The 18,620-nt window shown below is 49.7% G+C and overlaps 1 protein-coding gene across 5 annotated transcripts in view; it reads left to right on the top strand.

Annotated features, from left to right (window-relative positions):
- The window catches only part of SYTL3 (synaptotagmin like 3), a 91,336-nt gene extending 73,316 nt beyond the window's left edge, over positions 1-18,020 (top strand). For all 5 annotated transcript variants that reach the window (XM_043456938.1, XM_043456937.1, XM_043456935.1 and 2 more), the window contains 7 exons: positions 3,861-4,039; positions 9,074-9,176; positions 11,916-12,086; positions 14,134-14,239; positions 15,231-15,336; positions 16,506-16,711; positions 17,703-18,020. In XM_043456938.1, coding sequence (XP_043312873.1) covers positions 3,861-4,039; positions 9,074-9,176; positions 11,916-12,086; positions 14,134-14,239; positions 15,231-15,336; positions 16,506-16,711; positions 17,703-17,812 — 981 coding nt within the window. In that variant the 3' untranslated portion in view covers positions 17,813-18,020. The remainder of the gene's footprint in view (positions 1-3,860; positions 4,040-9,073; positions 9,177-11,915; positions 12,087-14,133; positions 14,240-15,230; positions 15,337-16,505; positions 16,712-17,702) is intronic.
- The last annotated feature ends 600 nt before the right edge of the window (positions 18,021-18,620 follow it).

An 18,620-nucleotide genomic window follows, 5' to 3' on the forward strand; every position in this document is an offset into this window, starting at 1 on the left:
GCTCACAACAAGCATGTCATCCCTTCTTCAAGGGGCTTCCCTGGTGGTTCAGCTGGTTCAGAATCCACCTGCAACGCGGGAGACCTGGGTTCGATCCCTGGGTTGGGAAGATCCCCTGGAGAAGGGAAAGGCTACCCACTCCAGTGTTCTGGCCTGGAGAATCCCATGGACTACATAGTCCATGGGGTCGCAAAGAGTCAGACACGACTGAGCGACTTTCACTTCACTCAGAACTTCTCCCTGCTCTTTCTTCTCATGCTTGACAAGTAAACCTCCCTTCCCACTTCTCAAAAAGAAAAAAAAAAAAAAAAAAACTAGCCTGGAATTCTCGAATCCTCCTGACAACCAAAATTAACCGGCTCGGGTTTGCACCCACCCAGCTCCCCTTCCTGCCCAGACAGAAGGTGCCCGTTTCCCCAACAGGGCTTGGACTCCACCCTCTCCTGCCCCTTTTAGTTCTTCCATGGGAGGTAACATAGTTTCTTTTCCTTTAGTTTTAAAATTTCTCTTTTTGTCCTGGATTTTCAGAAATTTTATTATGATGTGCCTGCATGTAGGGTTTTGTTTCATTTCACTTAATCTTTTGGTCAAGCTTACGACACGTGGGACTTTGTTCCCAGACCAGGGATCGAACCTGAATCCCCTGCATTGGCAGCGTATAGAATCTTAACCTCTGGACCACCGGGGGCGTCCCCCAGGTAGTTGTATTTTTAAACCCTTTCCCTCTGGAATCTGCAGCTGAGGGATGTGAGTAAAGTCACCCAAGGCCAGGACTTCCAGCTAAGTCGTCTCACTCAAGTCTGCTGCTGCTTCAGGATAAGGCGCACAACCATCACACTCAGTCTTTGCAGACAGAACTTCTCCTTTTCCCCAAGAATTAAAAGGCGGTTATTTATCTGGCTGTGCCAGGTCTTCGTTGCGGCACACGGGCTTTCTGACTGGGGTGTGAGGCTCAGGTTTGGCTGCCCTGCAGCGTGGCAGGTCGGGGAGGGGGTGGTTAGTCCCCTGACCGGGGATTGAACCCATGTCCCCTGCATCATAAGGCGAACCCTTAATCACTGGCCCACCAGGGAAAGTCCTGGAGAGAAACTTTTTAAATCAAAATACTTCACGTGCTTCCTTTATTCTCTTCATAACTGCTTACTGAGGATTTACGACGAGCCAGGCACTAAACGGGCGATGGAGACGAGACGGAGGCAGAAACATGCTGTCTCCAGGTTCCAGTCACCTCGAAGGGATGGACGTGATCTGCAGGGAGACCTGCTTTTGCTCCAGGTCGCAGGCCTGCAGTCTTGGCCCATCTGGTGCTGAGCTCACTCGGGTTTCAGCCCCTGGGAGGACTACTCCACTCCAGGGGCCTCGGTCTCCCAGGAGGAAAGCCCCTGAGTGTCCCAGCTGAATGTCCGGACAGTTACCAAGCCCCTCCTCCTGTGTGGGGAACCTGGACTCCAATTTCTTCTTTCTAACGAGATGGAACTTCTGAAGGCGTTCCTAAGCTGCTCAGCCTCTCAGCGTCATCTTCCACCTCAGCCAGGACTCTGAGGGAAAAGCGGCATCAAGCGTCACTCTCACCCCCACGCGGCTCTCTTTTCTCCTCAAGTTCGACGTGTCCTCACAGGCCCGGACACCTGGGCTGTTCACTATGCCCGGCTCTGGAGCCTCTTGGCCTCCCTGCCCGGGTGCCCACTGACGGACACACGCCTCCAAGGGAAACACACCCAAGACCACAGGCTCACCTCACTGAGCTTCTCTTTAGCATCAGGGACCCTGGCCTCCCAGCTACCCTGGTAGCCTTGGTTAGCCATGTTTGTTTAATTCAGTTTTCTATTTGTTCTACAATCCTAGAGGAAATCAATCCTGAATACTCATTGAAAGGGCTGATGCTGAAGCTGAAGCCCCAGTTCTCTGGCCACCTGATGGGAAAAGCCAACTCATTGGATGAGACTGGTTCGATAGCATCGCTGACTCAGTAGACATGAGTCTGAACAAACGCTGGGAGACAGTGGAGGACAGAGGAGCCTGGCGTGCTGCAGTCCATGAGGTCGCAAAGAGTTTGACACAAGTTGCCCACTGAACAACAACAGCAGCTTGTTCTTGGCAGCAGAGTTGCTGTAGTAAGATCTAGTCTGACGTGGCCTGGGGCGGAGGCCCGCCAGGAATGCCAGGTTAATTATCAGAACTCTTCATCTTCTCTGGAGCAGCTCAGACCTTTAGCCAAGACTCCCTCTCCATCATCGTCCATCTTCACTCTTGTGCCTCCCTCATTTGTGTGGTCTGACCACTCCATGCCTTTCTGAGTGTGTAACGCTTAAAACACATTTCCCATCCCAACAGTTGTGTGGGTGTAGGCAGATAACATGTTTCAGGGCCAGGACCTGGGTGTGGTGAAGTTGGTTGGGTTCTTGGCATGAGTTTAGGTTCGGACTTCTCGGTTTTGTTTTGATCGCTCTCTAGTGAGAGAGACTCAGGCTTTCTTCTTCTTTTTTTTTTTTTTTCTTTTTCTCCCCCAGGATGTTTTACAGTGTTGAGGAACCCGCTGGGAGAATGGCAATCACGTTGAATTCCCTCTGTCTGTAGAGTCAACCCTGAGACTGGTGGCATGCAAAGGGTGGCAAATACTTAAGCAGATTGAACAGCGATAAGGCATTTTGTTCTTTCTTGTCATTTTTGTTCTTTTGGTGGTTTTGTTTTTCATTCTGGGGAGCCACGACAATTGAAACACAACTTATCATTGTCTTTGCACATTTTACACTGTTGTTGTTCAGTCGCCAAGTCGTATCCGACTCTTTGCAACCCCATGGACTGCAGCATGCTAGGCCTCCCTGTCTTTCTGTGTCTCCCCGAGTTTGCTCAGTCTCATGCCCATTGAGTCGGTGATGTCATCAAACCACCTCATCCTTTGCCACCCTCTTCTCCTCCTGCTTTCAATCTTTCCCAGCATCAGGGTCTTTTCTAGTGAGTCAGCTCTTCACATCAGATGGCCAAAATATTGAAGCTTCAGTTTCAGCATCAGTCCTTCTGATGAATATTCAGGGTTGATTTTCTTTAGGGTTGACTGGTTTGATCTCATTGCAATCCAGTGGGTTCTCAAGAGTCTTCTCCAGCCTCACAATTCAAAAGCATCAATTCTTCAGCACTCAGCCTTCTTTATGGTCCAACTCTCACGTCCATACATGACTACTGGAAAGACCATAGCCTTGACTATATCTTACATACTCTAGTCCATTTCCTTCTTACCACAGCCCTATGAGAACAGTATTAATTTTTCCATCTAGACTTTGACAGGCTAATGACTAGCAAAACCAGCAGTTGAATCCAGCTCTATCGAATTCCCAATCACTTGGCCCCCAGACTGTGCTGCCCTCCTCAGGGCTATTCGTACCATGGATGTTATCTGCCCTTGTAGATTTATCTTTGCAGAATTGCACAGGAGACAGTTCACATCTTCCCAAGTGGTTTGTGTTCAAGAATGAGATTGGGTAACCTTTATGGCTAGGCAAACAGCTTATCTGGGCAAGACCAGCCCTTCTGAAGATTCCTCATCTCCATGTTGTTTTTGTTGCTCAGTTGCTAAGTCATGTCTGACTCTTTGCAAGCCCATGGACGGTAGCCCTCCAGGCTTCTGTGTCCTTCACTATCTCCTAGAGTTTACTCAGAGTCATGTCCTCATCTCCTTCGGACAGAAAATGTGGCAAGTCATTGTGCAAAGCACAGGATGGCATGTTTATTAACTTAATGTGAGTCAGGATCTGTGCTCTGTGTGAATTTTGATTTATTTGATATCTTGAAACCAGAACTGCAAAAACACACGTTGATTAGCTGTGAAGTAACTTGTTATTATCTGTCGTTCTTGATTGCAGGGAAGTTTAATCAGCATTAACAGCACCTGCACAGAGATGGGCAATTTTGACAACGCTAATGTCACTGGAGAGATAGAATTTGCCATTCGTTACTGCCTCAGAACTCATTCTTTAGAAATATGCATCAGAGCCTGTAAGAACCTTGCCTTTGGGGAGGAAAAGAAGAAAAAGTGCAATCCGTAAGTTTCTTTGTCTAAGTTTTGGCATATGATAATAGATTTATTGATTCTCAAGTTTATATGGAAAAGTAAAAGTCCAAGAATAACCAAGGCAATAGTAAAAACAAAAAGATGTGTTAAGAATTATTATGAAGCTTAGTAATTCAAACAATGCTTCATGGATGCAAGGACAGACAGGAGGTCAAAAGAGCAGAATCAAAAGTCCAGATACAGATCTTAGGATATATGAGAGCATAAATGATCAAGAGGCTACTAATAATCAAGGTGGAAATGATGACATTCAGTAAATGGTGAAATTCAATAAATGTTGAAATTCAGTAAATGGTGCTAGCTGGGAAATTTGATTTTCCATGTAGGAAAAATAAAATTCTGTCCACACAACCCACAAATAGATTAATTTTCTTCCAATTGGTAGATGTGAATTGATATCATTATTTTAACTTGCATCTCCCTGATTAATAACAAAGATGAGCAACTTTATACATGCACCCATCACTTAAGGTACACTCCTCTTCTGTGAACTCCCCATCCATATCTTTTGTCCCATTTTCTATCAAGTTGTCATTTAAAAATTTATTTACAGGGGTTTGGCTTTTTTAAAATCCATTTTCAATACAACTCTCCATTGGTTATACATATCTTACATGTCTTCTCCTAGCTGTTACTTGTTTGCTAACATTGTGATAACTTTTCTTGTAGATAATTTGGTAATGTCTAATTTATTCTTTTTTTCCTTTAAAATGTCTGCCTTTTGAGTTTGTAGGAGAATTCCACCTGAAAATTTTAAATACATTCTTCTCTGTTATCTTCTAATGAAGTTTTTTCAAACTTAGATACTTTCATGTTAGAGCTGGAACTGATTTTCTGTGTATGGTTTAAAGCAAGCCCCACATTTTGATCTTATTCTTTCCCAACATGGAACATTTTTAGCACACAATTTTTAGTACCAGTTTCTGCTGCTGCTAAGTCGATTCAGTCGTGTCCAACTCTGTGTGACCCCATAGACGGCAGCCCACCAAGCTCCCCCGTTCCTGGGATTCTCCAGGCAAGAATACTGGAGTGGGTTGCCATTTCCTTCTCCAATGCATGAAAGTGAAAAGTGAAAATGAAGTTGCTCAGTCGTGTCCGACTCTTCGCGACCCCATGGACTGCAGCCTACCAGGCTCCTCCGTCCATGGGATTTTCCAGGCAAGAGTACTGGAGTGGGTGCCATTGCCTTCTCCCTTAGTACCAGTTAGGGGGAAAGGAATACTTTGTTGGTCCAATCAAACTCTCCTCTGCTCTGAAACCTTCAGTAGCTCCTCAGTGCATTGCTAAAGCACTCTGACTCTCCATCACAAATCCCTCCTGTCTTTCTAGTCTTAACTTCTATTATTCCTCTATCTGTACCTTCTGCTCGAGGAAAATTGGAATAATCATTGTCCTAAAACTACCCCCTGAAAGAGGAAAGGATAGCTCATTCAAAGGGGAAGAATAAAGCAACAGAAGCTTTCTCTGAAAGAGATCTGATAGTGGGTTTACTCAACAAAGACTTTAAAACAACAGTTTTAAGGATGCTCAAAGAACTAAAGAAAGATGTGGAGAAAATTTTTAAAACATGATGTAAAAACAAAATAGAAATACCAATAAAGAGATAGAAATCCTAAAAAGAAAACAATTCTGGAGCTGTGAAAGCTACAATAATTGAAGTGAAAATTCACTAGAGGAATTCAAAGGTAGGTATGAGCAGGTGAAAGAAAGAATAGGTGAACTTGAAGATAGGATAATGGAATTCCTGAATCTGAGGAACAGAAAGAAGAAAGATTAAGAGAAGCAAACAGAACCTAAAGGACCTCTGGGACACCATGAAGTGAACCAACATAGGCAACATACATACCAGAAGGATAAGAGAGAAAGCATGGGGCAGAGAGAAAACTTGAAGAAATAATGGCTGAAAACTTCCCCGTTTTGGTGAAAGACATAAGTATAAACATCAAAGAAGCTGTTTGAACTCCAAGGATGATGAACTCAGAGACCCACAGAGACACATTATAAACAAACATTTGAAAGACAGACTCTTGAAAGCAGCAAGAAAGAAGTGAATTGTCAGTACTAGGGACTCCCCGGTTAGAATATCAGCAGATTTCTTATCAGACATTTTCGAGGACAGAAGGCAGTAGGTGCTAAAGAGACAGAGACAGAAAGTGCTAAAAGGAAACAAAACACACAGCAAAACTGTTCTTCAAAAGTGAGGGAGAAATTGCAACATTCTCAGCTAAAGAAAAGGGAGTAAGTTACCCCCTGCCCTGCCAGAAATGCTCAAGATGACCCTAGAAGTGAAATGGAAGGACGCTAGACAGTAACTCAAGACATATGAAAAAATCAAGACCTCAATAATGGCAAAGAGACTGGCAATTACAAAAGGTAGTATAATTGTAAACAGTGGGAGATAATTCTACTTTTGGTTTTTCATATGACTTAGGACACTACTACCTTTTGAAAGATTATGGGTGTCATTTTGGCTTGTCACTCCACACTTGGTCTTTGACATAATTTAAGAGACTAATGCATTTAAAAGAATTATTACTTTCTGTTTTTGGACCCGTGGGCTTCCCAGGCAGCACTAGTGATAAAGAACCTGCCTGCCAGTGCAGGAGACGTAAGAGACCCGGGTTTGATCCCTGGGTCAGGAAGACCCCCTGGAGGAGGAAATGGCAACCCACTCCGGGATTATTGTCTGGAAAATCCCACGGACAGAGGACCCTGGTGGGGTACAGTCTGTAGTGTCGCGAAGAGTCAGGACTGAGGAGACTTTAGCACACACATGCAGATATAATTTTGTAACATCAGCAAAGGAAAGAGGTGAGGATAGAGCTGAAAAGGAGCAGAGTTCTTATGTTGTTAAGGTTAACATGGTATTAATTCAATTAGTGCTATAACGTTAGGATGTTAAATGCAATCCCGTTAGTAACTACAAAGAAAATAGCTATAGAAAGCCAAAACAAAACAAGCAAGAAAGGAATGTAAATGTTTCACCACAGAATATCAGCTAAACACAGAAGAATACGGAGGGCACACAAGCTATAAGGCAAAAGAAACAGCAAATGACAGATGTATTAATATTTCTTATCAGTCGACACAGGGTTTGCTCTCTGGGTTGGGAAGATCCCCCGGAGGAGGAAATGGCAACCCACTCCAGTATTCTTGCCTGGAAAATCCCATGGACAGAGGAGCCGGGTGGGCTACAGACCAAAGGGGCCACAAAGAGTCAGACACGCCTGAACACACAGGCAAATGCAATTAGTAGTTAATTTAAATAAAAATGAATTAGACTGTCCAGTCAAAAGACAGAAACTGGCAGAATGGATAAAAACAGAGAATGTAACTGTATACCATCTACAAGAGACTCTCTCACTTGAGATCCAAAGACACAAATGGAAGAAGATCTTGCATACAGACGGTAACCAGGAGCGAGCAGGGGTGGCTGTACCATCATCAGACAAACAGGCGTTAAGTCTAAAAAGATTACAAGAGAATAAAAAAGAAAAAGATTACAAGAGATAAAGGACGTTATATATTCGTAAAAGGGTCAGTACAACAAGATAATAAAATGATCCTAAATATCTGTACATCAATAACAGACCATCAAGATATAAGAAGCAAAAACTGACAGAATTGAAGAGAGAAATATTGAGTTCATATTGAGTAGTTCAGTTCAGTTGCTCAGTTGTGTCCAACTCTTTGCAACCCCTTGGACTGCAGCACACCAGGCCTCCCTATCCATCACCAACTCCCAGAGTTTACTCAAACTCATGTCTATTGAGTCGGTGATGTCATCCAACCATTTCATCTTCTGTCATCCCCTTCTCCTCCTGCCTCCAACCTTTCCCAGCATCAGGGTCTTTTCTAATGAGTCAGTTCTTCGCATCAGGTGGCCAGAGTATTGGAGTTTCAGCTTCAGCATCAGTCCTTCCAATGAATATTCGTATTGGGTAAGATCTTATAGAAAAACTTAAACTAACTTCTTTGGCTAACCAATAGTTCTACAGTAATAGTTGGACATATCAATACTCCAATCTCAGTAACAGAACATCCAGACAGATGATAAGAAAGGAAATAGAGGACTTAGCTGGATAACATGGGCGTGTCTTTTATTATAATGCTTTATGCTGTACAGATGTATTTGATATCTCTGGTTTTCCATGTTCGAGGTCTTGTAATGATCAACGATCTGAGTCAACCAACAGTGAGGTGTTGGTGATGAGCCTTGAGTCCTGCTCTGTAAGAAGCATGACTGAATGCGAGGCAGAGGCCTGAGGCTGGGGTTCCAGTGGGGACCCCGATCGGGGGAGGGTTCCTGCTCCCTGTGGTCTTTGGAGAGCAGGGCTGGTTTCTAACCCGCGGGGACAGGACCTGGGCACGTGGTGTCCCCACCATCAGCGCCACTGCCAGAAGAGCCCGGAAGGACGGCCTCAGGACCTGAGTGGAGGGGTCAGCCTGGGACGGGGCTCCAGGGGGTGGGTGGCCTCCAGACCCAGGGAGAGGGGCTCAGGGAGGCCGGTCCTCAGCCGTCAGGACGCAGCGCCCGAGGCCCCGTGGGACGAGCACGGCGTGCGGCATGTGCTTTCCATTTCCATGGTTTTTTTTTGCGGGTTGGGGAGAAGAGGCAGGCGCAGTGAGGACAAGCTGGCATAGGCCTCAGGATCTGGGTGGATGAGAAACCCACCGCCCACCGAGCCCCCAGGAAGCCCCCGCTTCCCAGGGCATCACCAGTGATGAGTGATGGTACGTGATGGGTGATCCAGATCCGAGGACGGGGGCATGAGAGAAGCAGGGGGCTTCACACCCCCAGAAACATACACAGCCAGAGACTGTGTAAGCCGGGGCTGTGCTCCCAGCACTGTCACTGGGGCGGCCGCTAAGCCCTTTCTCTCAACCCCAGATGCAGCGGGAAGCGGTGTTCAAGAAACCACTAACATGCAGTTCTCCTCCTGAACCCTTTGCCCGCCCCGCACGCTGGGCTCTCACCACTGGCTGTCTGCGTTTGGCCACCAGGTACGTCAAGACCTATCTGCTGCCTGACAGATCATCCCAGGGAAAACGTAAGACCAGCATCCAGAAGAACACAGTGGAGCCGACCTTTCAGGAGACCTTGAAGGTACTTGCTGGGCAAATGCTGCTGGGCTGAGTGTCCCCATCCCGGGCTGGGCCTCTGGGGCCAGAGTCCAGCCAGTGGTTCCTCCAAACTCTTGAGTCAGTTAAATGTAAGTGCAGACACTGAAATATTCTGGCAAGGCTCTGTCAATCAGTGGCAAGTGGTAGAAAATAAATTTCAGCCTTTGTACAGAAAAAGTGCTGAGTCTGATGGACGGTGCATGGCTTTGGATTAATGATTTGCAAGACAATGGTGAAAAAGAAATGGGCTGCCTCGCAGTTTCTAAAGGAGAAGGAAATGGCAACCCACTCCAGTACTCTTGCCTGGAAAGTCCCATGGACGGAGGAGTCTGGTAGTCCACAGTCCTTGGGGCCGCCAAGAGTCGGACCCGACTAAGTGACTTCAGTTTCTAAAATTGGTCTGTTCTGTTGAATTTCTATGACTGTCAGAGAGGTATCCTCAAACCAGGGGCCCTGTAAATGAAACTGCTGAGTTAATATCTTTGTGAAAGTACTTCTTTGTCATAGTATCTGGCAGGCCCAGGTCTCTCCTTCTTTTATGAAGCTCCAATACTTTGGCCACTTGATGTGAAGAGCTGATTCATTGGAAAAAACCCTGATGCTGGGAAAGATTAAGGGCAGGAGGAGAAGAGGGACAATAGAGGATGAGATGGTTGGATGGCATCACTGAGTCAATGGACCTCAGTTTGACCAAACTCCAGGAAATAGTGAAGGCCAGGGAAGCCTGGCGTGCTGCAGTCCATGGGTTTGCAAGAAGCTGGAGCAACAACTAAAAAAAAAATTCTGGAAGAATTGTTCAGGTTTCCATTTTCTTTGGCGCTAAGAACTGTGACCGGTGGCTTAGGGCAGAGACCAGGGAGGGACCGCCTCCCACTGGGATACAGGGAGGAGAATTTGCAGGTGATGTCTAGTGAGTGTAGAGAGCACACAGGCGTGGGAGGCCTTGAGCTGGAAGGACAGTCCAGATGCACAGAGATGTACCCACTGAAGGCTCGTCAGCCCAGGGATTCCATGCATCAGGCCTGAGAAGAGAGAGGACTTTGTTTGCCTTCCTTGGCGAGTAGGGGCATTTGTGAACTCCCAGCCAGGGGCCATCTGGGCAGCTGGCACAAGAGTTCTACTCGGGACATGAAAATAGTTCTTGTTTTCTGTGCCCCTGCTGTGACCAAGTGCTTTATGTACCCTCTGAGCCGTGTGTTGGCATCCTCACTTAGCAATGGGGAAGTTGAAGCCTAGAGAGTCTTTAAAAGTACACCCATGACCCAGGATGGACAGGCAGTCCTTCACCAAATTTACATTCATAAGGACTCCCCAAGGAATTGCTTTTAAAAGCAGATTAGAGAAGGAAATGGCAACCCACTCCAGTATTCTTGCCTGGAGAATCCCATGAACAGAGGAGTCTGGTGGGCTACAGTCCATGGGGTCGCAAGAGTCGGACACATGACTTAGCAGCTTTCTTTTCATTTGTGATTCAGTAAGTGTGGATGGGGCCCGAGGTGCTACTGGTCTGGGACACTCCTCCAGAAGCAAATCACTGACCCTGGTCTTCACGTGGCTTTGCTCACGTACCAGAATTTTGAAAAACTCTGTGCTGCATCACACATTGTGAGCTTACACATAAAATTACTTGTCACACGTTTAAGGTCTTTTGTACTGAAGAGAGGCAGACAAATATCTCATATTTTATGAAATGAGACAAAGGTGAGGATTGACTATAGTTTAGGTAAGTATTATGTACTTTGATGAAGTTTTCACTACCTTCGTTAAGGGGCACCCAGAGTCTCAACTCATGTACGGTGTTTTATCTAGTATATTGTGAGTATCTTGGTTATCCTATAAGACTTCCCGGTTACATTGAGAAGAACCGACCTTTATTCTAAATGTAGAACATCCCAACATGGACCCATCTTTAGACTTTCATAGAAATCATACGTAAGATGGAAAGATGGGCCGATGAAGAAGCCGAGCAATCATGAAGTGTGTTGGAAACCAGGATCTCAGACCCCTTAGTTCAGCTCCCCGGAGGTCACAGGAGTAAGATACCGGGTTTCACCGATTTTGAGGAACATGCATGTGAAAGTTGAGGATCTGAAAATCGACCCTCAGTTTTCTAAGCAGAGCACTCCTTGGGGAGACTTCCTGTGCTCCACGGGGTGTGGGTGCTCCCCTGGAAGACCACGCATTGGGGGGCTGGGGAAGGGTGAACCGTGACACTAGATCTGAGTGGCAGTGGCTGTGACCTTAACCCTCGTTCTCTGAGGTCGGTGACGCTGGTGCCCCGTGGAGACTAGCAAGCCAGGGTCTGCCGGCCCAGCCTCAGGGCCTTGCCGGCAATGGAAGTAGGTCTTACTTTGCACTGTGGCCTCAGTCAGCCAAAGGGAGTCGTCCTGTTTTGTCAGGAAAGGGCCACCAGTCAGGGAGGCCCCTGAGAGCAGCAAGGGGTCAAGGAGGGCCGCCCAGTGTGCAGAGGTGCCCCGAGGCTGGCAGACCCAGGGGACCGAAAGCTTTGCTCCCCGAAGCACCTGTCTCTGAAAGGGCACAGATGCTGCGTGGTGGACTGTTGGTCTGGACTGCACTCGCGGGGCTCATAGCCATGAAGAAAATAACCAGATTAATTAAGACTTTAAAGATAGAGTATGGAACGAGGGGCAGTGTGGGAAACAGACTAAAAGTCGTCTGGGAGCTGTGAGGCCAGGCTCACCGTCTCTGCCCGCCTCCGCAGTACCAGGTGGAGCCGGCCCAGCTGGCCAGCCGGCAGCTGCAGGTGTCCGTGTGGCACCTGGGCGTGCTCACCCGGAGGGTGTTTCTTGGAGAAGTGATCGTCCCTCTGGCCACGTGGGACTTCGAAGACAGAGCATCGCAGTCCTTCCGCTGGTATCCGCTCCGAGCCAAGGTGAGCTTGAAGGTCTCCCTGGCGGCTCAGATGGTAAAGAATCTGCCCGCAATGCAGGAGACGCGGGTTCGATCCCTGGGTGGGGAAGATCCCCTGGAGAAGGGCATGGCAACCCACTGCAGTTCTTGCCTGGAGAATCCCATGGACGCAGGAGCCTGGCGGGCTACAGTCCATGGGGTCGCAAAGAGTCAGACACGACTGAGCGACTAACCACAGCCCCCACCCCCAGCCCGAGAACCACACTGACTTGTCAGAGGGATCCCAGAAGAGGATCCCAGAAGATCCCTGGGAGCCGGGGCCCCTGCCTGCCTGTGACCCTGCAGTGGGAGCTTCGGCCCGGCTCCCTGGTTGGGGGGTGGGCTGGGGTCTCACCTGCTCAGCTGTGTTCAGGGTCCCAAATAGCCCCACCCTCAGTGTGGTCCAGACACCAGCACAGATGAGGCCGGGGGTTCAGGCCTGGGTGACAGCCTGGTGGGTCCATACGCTTCCCAGATTTCGGGGTCACCTGCTGTCAGCTCAGGAGGCTTGACCTTCTCGAGCTAAAGTCCACACCTGGAGGCAGGCAGGCTGCCGGGCAGGTGGGACTCCATCCCCTCCCAGACCTGCGGGGCTGTTGTGCGCCGTGCCTCCACCCCCAAGCAAATGCTAAGAGGTGATAATGGCTGACCTCGTGTCCTCAGAAAGACCGGCCGGGGTCCTAGCTCAGCTCGGCCGGGAGGGCGGGCCAGGCTGGTGGCCATGCAGGGGAGAGGCCGGGGAGAAAGGGCTGTGTTTCTTGGGGCGGCTGCTTTGCCCATGTTTCTATGCCAAGACCCAGGACAGGGAGAGAGCACGGATGAGAAAGGGGGGACGTTGGCTCTGTCACCTCCTAAGAGGTGGCAGCAGGGTATGAGGCCACGTGAGAGTCTGGCAGGGCCTTTACAAGGGCTGGGCCGGGCCCAGGCGCCCTGGTCCCTGTTTTCCCCTCCAGAGCCCTGGGGGGCTGTTTTTCAGGATGCTTCTGCTTAGAAGTGGACTTCCTGGTGGCTCAGATGGTAAACAAAATCTGCCTGCAGTGTGGGAGACCCAGGTTTGATCGCTGGGTCAGGAAGATTCCCCCAGAGAAGGGAATGACAGCCCACTCCGTGTTCTTGCCTAGAGAATTCCAGGGACAGAGGAGCATGGAGGGCTACAGTCCATGGGGTCACAGAGAGTCGGACAGGACTGACTGACTTAACGTTGCACCTCTTCTTAGAAGCAGCTCTGGTTTCTGGCCTCTACAGTGTTAAGCCCGGGCCTGGCAGGGTCCCCCCTTCCCTCCCATCTGTTTTCCTGTGGGGTCTGCACAACGCCCCCCCAGTCCTCTCCAGTGTCCTGTGCTTGCTCTTCTCAGAACCTCATTTTATCCTCAGACCTCCTCTTGGAATCTCTAAGGTCAGCCCAAGACGGCGCTTAAATCCCCGCTCCTCCGTGAAGGCTATCCTGATTTTCCCTGCCAGATGCGGTCTACGTGCCGCTTCCCCCCACCAGCTCCCTGTCGAGGGGCCCCATCCTGTCGTCTTCCCCCAGGATCTTATTCAGGTTAAGGCAGGTCGCCGCCAAGGCTGGTCATCTCTTTGATAAGCAGGCGAGGAGCCGAGATCTCCAGACTGAGAGGCGTCCCTCCTAATCCCGGCTGACAGACAAGTGACTCTTCATGCTGGATCGGGGCGGGGGTCTGCTCACAGGCCCACCCTTTTGGCCCTGCCAGGAGAGAACCATGGGGTTGTTGCAGATTTCTGGAAGCTGAGGGTGGAGGCTGCTCCCTGCTGGGGGGTAGGAATGAATCTCTACGCTTCTGTTCCCCTCCCCAAACCTCTCCACTCACTCACTCGCTAGGTGGGAGGCTGGCGCACCTCCTGCCCCCGTTCCTGGGCTCTCTCAGACCTGCAGAAGCTTTGCCAGGATGGGGTGGGCAGGGGGAGGTTGGAAGGGGACACTTATGGACAGCACTGAGACAATGAGAGGAGTCCAGGAGGTTCTGGGGGCTGGGGAGACCTGCCTCTGAGCTCTGCCTCATATCCCACAGGCAGAGAAATCCGAAGACAGCCTTCCCACCAATAACGGAGAACTTGCAGTCCGGGCCAAGCTGGTCCTCCCTGCAGGGCCCAGAGAGCTCCAGGAGGCTCCAGAAGGTGGGTGGCCTCCTGCCTGCAAACATCTGTCCTTCCCTGTCACTGTACCCGAGCCTGGGGCAGCAGATGGCCTGAGAGGCCGCAGCCTTTCCTTTCTGCTGCCCGCTGAGCTCGCATTCCAGAACACCCACCAAACCCGCGAAACCCAGCCTGCTTCTCTGGACCCCTCAACTTAGGAGGGAAATCAGTGACCAAAACCAGGCTTGTGATGCCCAACTCGACGGGCTCTTAGGACGCCTGCCTGGGGGCTTCCTCCCAGGCGGCCAGCTTGCACCCTCTCTCACCAGAGAAACAGTCCGGCCATGGCCCTCTGTGTGGACCGACACCTGCATTATGGTCCAGTTCGCCTCCAACTCCAGGCTGAAGTGCCTGCCAGGCTCCCAGTGACCGGCTCCCTGCTCCCGCGCCACGTGGGCAGCAGCTGCTCAGAAGGGAGGAGGGTTCAAGGTCCTCAGCTTCACGAGGTGTAACTGACTCAGATAACGGGGGCACAGGAAAGCGGGGAGGGTGGAGAGTGAAGACCGGAGAGGAAGCAATTCCCCGTTATTAGCAATGTTGTTCTCAGCTGCTAAGTCGTGCAACCCCGTGGACTGCAGCACACCAGGCTTCCCTGTTAGTGATCTCCTGTTTGATAGAAGAGGGAATTCTGCTGCCCATGCTTGCAGGACCCCCAGCAGACCAGTAGCTCACACCCTGTGGTCATCATAGCCCCTGGACAGAGGTCTCTTTCCCAGCCCACTGGCTACAATTGGCTAAAGCTCCTGCCACCGCCTCTCCTTGGCTCTTCATGCCTCTTGGTTTTAAATCCTCCCCTGACGATGTGGTGGGAAGCATGTGAGCAGGGCCACCACGCGTGGTGGACACGGTCCTCTGCTCTCGTTCTGGGGACCTGAGGGTTGTAACACATCCTCTGGTTAAGCTACCAGTTTCAGGGGATGGCCTTGCATGCTGTAGAAGTCGGGTTGATGGTAAATGCCAGCTTTCCTTCTAGGGACAGAAGACGAGCCATCACAGAACGGTCAGCTCTGTTTGGTGGTTCTGGGAGCCAAGAATCTACCTGTGCGGTCAGATGGCACCTTAAACTCATTTGTTAAGGGGTAGGTATTCTGTTGTAATCAATCATTATTTATTGATGACCATCACACATACAGGCAGGGCTTCCCTGGTGGCTCAGATGCTAAAGGATCTGACGGTGATGCAGGAGACCCGGGTGCAATCCCTGGGTCGAGAAGATTCCCTGGAGAAGGGAACAGCTACCCACTCCAGTATTCTTGCCTGAAGAATCCCGTGGACAGAGGAGCCTGGCGGGCTACAGTCCGCGGGGTTGCAAAGAGTCAGACACGACTGAGCAGCTAACACTTTCGCTTTCATGACACATATGGCATCATTGTCCCTGTAAGGGCACACCAAAAGTGTGAGCCACTTTAAACTTCTTATTTTAGCTTTCCTATGAAAACCCAACATAATGTGTGTTGAAGACTAGTTTCCAAGAATTCATGGTACTCAGGCGTGCTGAAGCTAGATTTGGAATACGTTTTAAACTAAACCCAAATCCTATCAGTCTTTCCCATGACACCGGTGACAGCTCCAGTGACTGAGGGGAACATGCAGAAAGCAGCACGGTTAGTAAATATTTCTTTCGCTTGACACTGACATCTCCTCTTGGATTAACAGTAAGACGGATGACTGCCTGTCTCATTCACTACGCGTTTAATGGTGTCTCCAAAAGTAAAGCAAACACCGTTAATAATTATACAGAACTGCTAAATCCCCAGTCAGTGACATAATGGAAAAATGACGGCTTCCCTTGTCTAGATAGAAGTGGGTTCGTGTCCTAAGCCTGCCACTTATCTGTACGGCCTTGAGCAAGCGACTGACTTAGCCCTCCTGGATTTCTTTTGTCTGAGAACAGGGTTAAAGGAGATAACGTGTGTGCCGAGTGCTGCTCCCTGGGTAACCTCCTTGTGGCCTGGTGGTGGTCACACCGAGGAGGCAGATTAAGACTAGGGCCACGTGGCCCAGAATCCCAAAGTACCCTTAATCCTCGGAGCAGAATTCGACTCTGAAAGTTGGAACATCCTAGTGAGAGATCACAGAGCCAGGTCTCACAATTCCCATGCTCGCTCCTTGCTTACAGTTTTTGTTCTGCGGTGGGTTTATGAGCACTTTCTGAGCACTTGGTCTCACCAAGGAGCAAGTACCAGCAGGGAGCGGGGGCGCGTGGCGGGCCGAGCTTACGTGGTTTTGAATCTTTTTGCCTATGCAGCTGTCTCACTCTGCCAGACCAGCAGAGGTTGAGACTCAAGTCCCCCGTCCTGAAGAAGCAAGCCTGTCCCCAGTGGAAGCATTCCTTCGTTTTCAAAGGCGTCACCCCTTCGCAGCTGAGGCAGTCCAGCCTAGAACTGACCGTTTGGGACCAGGCCACCTTCGGGGTGAACGACCGCTTCCTGGGAGGTGCCAGGCTTGGTTTGAGTAAGTCTGTCTGATCTTTAGTGACCATTCTGACATTCATACCATTAAAAAGAAAAATTGTTTCCATGGTGGCAGGTAACTTAATTGGCTTTGAAACTGCCTGGTGGTTTAGTCACTAAGTTGTGTCCGACTCTTGCAACCCCATGGACTGTAGCCTGCCGGGCTCCTCTGTCCATGGGCTTCTCCAGGAAAGAATACTGGAGTGGGTTGCCTTTTCCTTACCCACCATACATGGCAGTTAGTCTAGTTTTTACAACTGAGCAGTAATACAGCAAAGTATTTCAACGATTTAAATCGGATTTAGATCTGCTAAAGAAACAAAAAATTACAGGTCTCAAAATGGGCTGGGTACAGCCTTTGCTTTTGTTTCTGGCGTCAATCATGAAAGGATTATTTTCTTAAAGGAGAATATCTTCTTAACCCAAACAAACGGCAATTCAGAAATGATTTCATTAACGGAGCGAGTGCTCCTGGCTTTTCCTGGGGCAGCAAGGCTCCCAAAATGCTGTGACGACCAGGATATCCAGACACACTCCCAGGGCCTCTGAGACCACTGGGGAGAAACCAGACTCACGGTTAAATTAGTTTTTAAAAGGAACCCTGTCCACGGCACCCTCTTCTCACAGAGGGCAGCTCCTCTCTCCGAGCTAGCCTGGCCCTGGTTGGTCTGGCTCCCTGCCCGTCTGCGGCCACAATGATGTATTAAGACCTTTGACCCCCTTCTGGAAGAAACAACCCAAAGCTGTCTTCTCCTCACCTCCAAACCGCAGGGAAGACGCCTCAGGCTTTTGGAGGCCTGTCGGCCCCTGGGGAACACACCTGAGCATGTCCACACCTGCTGTTAGGGGGTGGGTCCTCTCCCTTACTCGCTGGCAGGGCATGTTTTCATATGGTCTGAAGTTGCAGAGAAAAGGTACTTTCCACTTTGCTGAGAAGGGCCAGTGGGCATCCCTCAGCCATCACTAACCAACCTGTCCCTTCCCTCACACAGAGGAGGACCTGCCCAGCGGCACACACACAAGCTCACAGGCAAAGCTCCAGTGGCAGAAAGTTCTTTCCAGCCCCAACCTGTGGACAGACATGACCCTCATCCTGCGCTGACTGCTGCTCAGGTGCTGCGGGGCCCCTCACAGTGAACCTGCCCGTCTGTAGCCAGCCCACCACCGAGACGTTCTTCCGGACCCTTCCATGTGTATTTAAGTTAAACAGATCAGTCATCGATGCATACACCTTACTGAGTCTCAGGTCGGTTGTCTGTGCTTTGAGAGATGTACAAAATGACCAGATTTCAATAAATGTGCACCAGGTACCCTGGTTCCCCTGTGCTTAGCAAATAGTGAAATTATGTGTCTCAAAGAGGAAAGACCACGGTGAGTATTTAATTCCTTCCCCCTTGGCTGTGGAAAACTGTTTCTGGAGGCCATCAGCTGGGAGTCATTTCGACCAGGTAAGGGTCACCTGAGGAATGCCGGCCTCTCAGCGCAGTTGCCAGCCTGTGCAGACAGCGGGTCAGAGAAAGGCCCCTTGCCGCTCCAGCGCCTGCCTGGAGACACCTGCCACTGCCTCCTGCCTTGGGTTCATCCCCGCAGGACGTCTCAAGGGGAAAGGACAGGAAGGCCGGGAATGAGCAGACAGCTACCGGCTCTTCGCAGGCGTGCTGGGGAGCAGGAGGAGGTCAGAGCAGGTTCTGCCTGTGGAAGGACTGAGATCCTAACCAGGTCAGAAGGGCCCTCACGGCTGGTGTCCGAGTTATCAGAACAGCCTGTGTGGCTTTCGTAAATAAGCAGCTCTGATAGAAAATTCAAATGCGCGCACAGTCAGTTACACACAAAAAGAACACTAAAAGCAAAACCAAAAAAAAAAAAAGTCATTTCCCAGATGTGAAGCCAGCAGTCGACCAGCCTCCTTA

This window comes from Cervus canadensis, chromosome 33, assembly GCF_019320065.1.
Source record: "Cervus canadensis isolate Bull #8, Minnesota chromosome 33, ASM1932006v1, whole genome shotgun sequence".
Taxonomy (NCBI): domain Eukaryota; kingdom Metazoa; phylum Chordata; class Mammalia; order Artiodactyla; family Cervidae; genus Cervus; species Cervus canadensis.